This window comes from Bidens hawaiensis, unplaced genomic scaffold, assembly GCF_021521415.1.
Source record: "Bidens hawaiensis isolate Kalapana, Puna unplaced genomic scaffold, B.hawaiensis_p1.1 tig00043568_1, whole genome shotgun sequence".
NCBI classification, from domain to species: domain Eukaryota; kingdom Viridiplantae; phylum Streptophyta; class Magnoliopsida; order Asterales; family Asteraceae; genus Bidens; species Bidens hawaiensis.
Window position 1 is genome coordinate 79,368 of NW_027497732.1, and position 6,772 is coordinate 86,139.

The 6,772-nt window shown below is 33.4% G+C and overlaps 1 protein-coding gene across 1 annotated transcript; it reads right to left on the reverse strand.

Moving 5' to 3' along the window:
- Positions 1-2,723: 2,723 nt before the first annotated feature.
- LOC143594393 (uncharacterized) lies at positions 2,724-5,215 on the reverse strand. Its single transcript, XM_077073718.1, has 3 exons — positions 5,080-5,215; positions 4,888-4,943; positions 2,724-3,431 (listed from the first exon to the last, which is right to left on the reverse strand). Exons 1-3 carry the CDS (start codon positions 5,213-5,215, stop codon positions 2,724-2,726), a joined length of 900 nt encoding a protein of 299 aa, XP_076929833.1.
- Positions 5,216-6,772: the final 1,557 nt, after the last annotated feature.

Here is a 6,772-nt window from a genome sequence, read left to right on the forward strand (position 1 = left end):
TTTGCGAGTTGAACGAGGCATGCCTATAACGTTCTCGATACAAGAGGGCCATGACGTGGCATTTTACATCGATTCGTGAAGAGTTGATGTGGTCCCTGGACCGAAACACACCCGATCAAGTTTATTATCAGTCACTTTTTACCAATGGATGTTTGCTGTTGTCTTGATATTTTGCATCGTTATTTTATCAATTGCCAATTTGCAGTTTGCATTACTATATCATAATATAAAAGTCATACTAGATCATAATATAAAAATCCATTTTCTGCATTCTCAATATTATTGTATCTTTCAAGTTAATTTGTTTGCTTTTGTTACTGTTACTAGCCACAAAGCTGCAATGGGGTTCTCAAAGGGTTACCTTGGTATTTAGTCAGACCGAAACAACAAAATATTTTTCCTCCCTTTCAAGTCCCATATCAACTACCATGCACCAAAAACCAATATCAGAAGGTATTTAAAAAAAGAATTGAAACAATAATATTCAATAGTTGATACTATTTGAAGTGAGTTTTAGGAGTAGGGTTAACCCGGTCTCAATAAGCGATTCCGATTAACCCAAAAATAATAATTAGATAGTTAAACTTCTACAAAAATATATTAGAAATCAATTTTAAATGAAAATGATAATAAGACAAAATAGGTAGTAGTTAAGAAGAATAAGAAAAAAAAATTAAAAAAATAATATAGAGATAGGAATGGAGAATGGGTTGGAAGAGGTTTTTAGAAAATGATGGATAAATTTAAGAAATTATGTTTTTTAGTTAAATTTTAAAGATGGAGAATCCATTGGGAATGCTCTTAGTCACTCCAAAACCTCACCACTATAACACCATTTTGACACTTAAAACCTAAGAAAGAAGGGCTGCAATTCCAGTAGTGAAATTTCTAAGAAACAAGCAGTAGAGGAGGCTACAAAGTGTGTAATAGTTGATCTCATCCATCCCTCATTAGTTCCTTGTGTTGAGGTAAGTTTAACTCAGCTCCTAGTATAAGGAAATTTTCTTAGAAAGTGTTACATGGAATGCATGTTGTAATCGAATCGAGGGATGGTTCGGATTAGGTTGTGGGTTAAGGATGACAAGGAGCCACTTAAGTGTTATATACTAATGATCTTATAATGTAAGCATAAATAATTAGTTGATTATGGCCATGTAACCCTAGAAAAGATTAACCAAAACCCTAATTCTAGAGAGAGAAAGATGGAATCTTGTGTATTACTGTAACTTAAAATCTTTCACACATATACTAAATGATGTTAATAGAACCAGGTCATGACAATGTTTACACTAAAATGTGGGAAAATCTAAGTCTTGCATAAATGAACTAAACCTATGAGTAAATAAACCTCATATTTAATTGTTAGAAACTATTATACATGCTGAATTTTATGCCCTAAAGAAGCCTAACAATTGCGGGAATATTTTTGTAAGAAAAGATCATCTTTTGCTCAAAAGAAGAGACTAACAAGTATACCTAAAACCATTTTCTAAAAGATTTAAGGAATATAATAACATATGGTCTTTGGAAGAAAGAATACGTAATGGTTAAGTAAGAGTTAGGGGCTGTCCAAATCTGAACCCGAATCTTACTAGCTTAAAGTGTTTTAAAGAATAAAGTGTGTAACTTGAAATGAACTCTACACCATAATAATAAAGTTAGGGCAACTTCTAAGGGAAAACCTAACACCATATGAAGTCACAAGTGTTTAAATTGAGAGGAATGTGTTGTCATATAGAATGAAGTATGTTACATAAAACTAGTATGGTCTATATTGTGAGAAGTATATATGACACTTGAGTAGTGTTACAAAAGAATAGAAAATCTTAACGGGGAACTATTATAATATAGGGATTGTGTTTGAAGTACCTTAAAGATGGTTGAAGAGTTGTTCAAGAACCCACCCGAGAAGGTGAGTTCTTGTGGCCCTTTTTATGTTTTATATGTTTTGGGGAGAAATATGCTTAAATATATTGATTTGAATTACTTGAATATTGAAATGCTCGATGTTGATGTTTATGCTTAAGACGATTGAATGATTGCATAACTTTGATTTATCGCTTAAGTCCCCTATCTGTTGTTTCGTAACCTTTAACTCTTTGTTGATATGGGCCGGTGTCAAGTGGGATAGTACTATCGGGGACGTCCACCCCATTCACGGTTGGTAGGGCCAACTATGTAAATATGAATGCTATTTGTCATTTTGTGTGTATGTACTAACTTTCCGCAATAAAACGTTAGAGCTAACGGGCCTGGAAAGGCGTTAGTGGGGCAGAGACGAATCAGCTAGGTTACGGGCTTATGCTAGAATGAGATGAACTAATGCATATAACATAATATCATGATGAGCTATTTTTATGAAAGAAATAAATATTGTTTACCGTGTCAAAATCCACGGACTCACCAACTATTTTTAGTTGACGTTTTCAAGCATATTTTTCAGGTAATGGTTAAGGACTAAGTGCTTACTTGATATTTTGGGATGCACGGAGATTATGTGGATTTGCCATGAGCATTTTGTTTATTAGAAATTATCTCCGCATGTTAGACTATGAAACAATTTTGTTATTGTTTAATGACAATATGACTTAGATTATGAATGCATTAAGTGTTTTGTGTGTGAATAATGTGTTCATGGATCCGACAACCGAGCGCCCTGCGATTCCGCCTTGGCGGGGTGTTACAAACATGAACAAATATATAAAAATAAAACCAATTTAAATTTAGTTTAGGTAAGAAAATATCTCTTTGAAGACAACATTAGTTGTCTTATTAGTCTGTTCTTCATTTTTGTCTAGAATAAGAATCTTCAAACCTTCTTTGCTCGTAACTCTTGATAGCGCAACATATAGCTGTCCATGAGAGAAGACATCATTCCTTAGATATAAACCAACCCTGCTTAATAACTGTCCTTGACTTTTGTTAACATTCATAGCAAAGCAAACTGATAAAGGATATTGCTGTCTTGTGAATTTGAATGCCATGTTCTTGTCGGAAAGTGTTAAAGCGATTCTAGGAATAGATATTGTTTCACCGGCATTAATTTCGTAAAGAATTTTGACTTCAATTAACCATTCACCCAATGAAACAACCTGAAGCCTTGTGCCATTACATAACCCTTTCTGTTGATCAATATTTTTTAGAAGCATAACTAGCACTCCCACTTTTAGTATAAGCTGATAATTTGGTAGTCTTGGTATTTTTAATCCATTTAATAGTTTAGTAGAGTATAGAGTTGGATCTACATTACCATCTATATAATCATACTTTGACAAAGAATTTGAGCTTAAGTATTCAACAGGTTCTCCTGGAAAGCTCTCAATTAGACGATCATTTAGTTCACTGACGATCTCATTTGTTGGTGCAAAGAACACCCTCTTTTGGAAGTAATCAGTATCTTTAATGTTATTCAAAATGTTTGGATAGACAAACTGAATTAGGCTTGAAATAAAATCATCACATTGTTTATAAGCAAATCACCTGGAATCTCTATCTTTGCTTTTCCATCATTAGGTCCACTTACTTTGCCTTCCCCGATATCTAGTAACTATTGTGCAATTTTTTTTCCTCGATATCAACAGATTGTTGACCAATTGTTAATCTTAGGTTTGTTGTTAATTTAAGAACACGACATTGATACCAAAAGTGTGAAGAAGATAGAGATGCTTTTACTATTTGTTGACTGCTTCCTTTCTATACGGCTGGAAGGATTTTTCTAAAATCGCCTCCAAAGACCACGGTTTTTCCTCCAAATAATGAATTAGATTGTAACACATCTTTAAAGGATCTCTCTAGATCTTGAGAAGCATGTTTGTGTGTCATTAGATCTTCATCCCAGATTATTATTTTTGTTTTTTGTAATAGCTCGGCTACATCAGAACCACGTTCTATTATGCAAGAAGAATCTTCATTTAGGTTAATGGGAATATGAAATCTTGAGTGAGCGGTTCTTCCACCTGATAGCATAAAAGACGCAATCCCACTTGATGCAACATTCAAAACAATATTACCTTGCGATCGTATTGCTGAAGTTAATTTCTTCCATAAATATGTTTTCCTTGTTCCACCATAGATGTAAACAAAAAACACCCCTCGTGGACCATCATGAACAACTTTTGTTATTACGTCAAAGATTTATTTTTGTTCAGAGGTAATTATGCCAAAAAGGCTTCTAGAATTCATTTCTTTCAATTTGTTGATGTACGACTACTCATCCAGAATTAGTCTGTTACAAGAAATAGACGCATATTCTTGATAAGGAAAAAGCATCGTCTCGTATCTACTTAAAACTATTATTGTTTTGTTGTAGAATTTTCTGGATTTCAATCAAAGTAAGATTCTTTATTTTATCTTCAGTCAGATTTAAATCTGTAAAATATTTAACTAATTATAATCTTTTATATTGTATTAAATGTATATACTAAACAATACCACTAATGAAAGACAAACATGGAGATTTTAAAAGTTTTTGTTGATTATAGACTATGTCATTCGAGAGGAGCTTCCATATACTGTTCCATACATGTTCAAGTCTTGAGAGACTATTAGTAGTCAACAATGTAGCAAACAATGATCTTAGGTACTCTCTTGAACCAACAACACTTGCCTCTTCAGTTCCTTCGATATATATTCAGTGTCATCATCAAGCAAACCAAGTGCATAACATGCTTCTCTAAAAGTATTGTATATCTGACCATTAATAGTATGAATTTCTTGAAAACTTCTTGGACATTTAACTCTGTTTATTAGCACTCTTAAGAAATACGTTTCTCCAAGAGCAGTAGAAACTGCATGTATTATACCGATACAAAAACCTGATTTTCTCCGTTGCCAACAACGTAGACTTAGATGCCAGACGAATTTTGTACGGAATTTTGTATATGTTACCTGTCGTGAATCTTCATTGTATTTGTTACATTTCATATATAATTCAAACACTGAAACTGCAACATTATAAGGTTTTCTATCAAATTTAAAATATCGTCTTCTGAACCATAATTACCTGATGTTTACCTGGTAGATGTTATGGTAGTCTCATAACCGCGGGTACCCTATAATGGACATCATATGCAAAAATACGCCATGAAGCCTCACATGTTGATAGATATCGACTTTCATAGAACCGTTTGATCTCGCCAATGTTTTCTTCGTCTTTATTTTGACCATTCGCACAATTAGCAAAATACATAGTAGCACGATCAGGTCCTTTGTTCATGTAATTGAAAAGATATTTGATAAATGATCCTTGATTACACCATTCAACATTTACGTGGCACTGATATCTTATTAAAATTGTTTTGTTGTAGGGTACAACACTTCTGTTATCAAGTTTAACATCCGACTTTTGAACAAAGTTCCCACTGTTGCCTCTTCAATATAATGAGAAGCCATTTGTGTCTACAGAAGTTTCATCCTAGAAATTCTTTGGAAAACCTTTGAACGTATGTTATCTATAACACATGGCAAGGTTTGTTATAATATGCACAAGGGTCGTGCATCATGAACTCATACACAAGGTTATATAGTTCTAGATCTTCTAGTTTATCAGGTATCTCGACACTGGCATTAGGATCAACTTGTTCTAAGTTTGGGAGTTTATCTTTTTTTTTTGTGAACAAAAAAATATGGGTGTGGGGTAATCCACGCACACTTCTGTTATCAAGTTTAACATCCGACTTTTGAACAAAATTCCCATTGTTGCCTCTTCAATATAATGGGAAGCCATTTGTGTCTACAGAAGTTTCATCCTAGAAATTCTTTGGAAAACCTTTGAACGTATGTTATCTATAACACATGGCAAGGTTTGTTATAATATGCACAAGGGTCGTGCATCATGAACTCATACACAAGACTATATAGTTCTGGATCTTCTAGTTTATCAGGTATCTCGACACTGGCATTAGGATCAACTTGTTCTAAGTTTGGGAGTTTATCTTTTTTTTTTGTGAACAAACAAATATGGGTGTGGGGTAATCCACGCTTTTGAAACTCCACTATGTAAACTATTGCAAAAATTCAAATAATGGTGTAGAATACATTCTTAAAATTAGTATAGGTATAAAATTGTGTTTTGGTTATTAATAGATATTAAAAATATACCTGCTTGAATTCTTCCAAAAATATGACTATCCTTCAAATCATTAATTAAAGAATCAAGCTTTTTTTAAATAGTCTACACAAAATGTCAGGTCTATCATCTGCATTTAGAGAAGTGTTTTTAAGGAATCTTTGGATGCATTTAGGGAAGTGTTTTCAAGGAATCTTTGGATCTCTGGCCATTTTGGACTACAAGTGACTGTCATAGAGAAATCTAGATATTCGTACCATTTGCAAAGTGTCATAGCATCCAAGTAGTTTTGCATCATATACCAAGCACCTCCTGTAAATGAAGAGGGTAATATGATACGTTGACCAACTTTTATAACATCTGAACAACCTTTTTCTTTTAGAGATTTTAAGCTCTCATATGACACCGATCTTGGTTCTTTGTGTTTGCTTCTTAAAAAGCACATCCTTTCACTTTTAATCATTGTATAACTATCAACCAATAGTTGTTGTAAAAGCCTTCTTGCTATTAAAGGAATTGAGAGCTGATCAACTATATCTAGAAATAGAAACGCAAACCAGCCCCTCATTGTAGTATATGGACGTTCGTTACCATCATTATCTTCAACGACTCTATGTTTGATGTTAATTCGGTAACCATCCTCACCATTAATAAGTATCAGCGGATATTGTAGATGCATGTATGAAGGGTGTAACTCGCTAATAT

Excerpts from the sequence above, each read along its gene's own strand:
- LOC143594393 (XM_077073718.1), bottom strand. The coding sequence starts at position 5,215 with ATGAACAAAGGACCTGATCGTGCTACTATGTATTTTGCTAATTGTGCG. Across the intron at positions 4,944-5,079 it reads AACATGTGAGGCTTCATGGC|TTTCAGTGTTTGAATTATAT; the intron begins GTATTTTTGCAT and ends ATAATGTTGCAG. Across the intron at positions 3,432-4,887 it reads ACAATGAAGATTCACGACAG|TTTGTCTATCCAAACATTTT; the intron begins GTAACATATACA and ends AGCCTAATTCAG.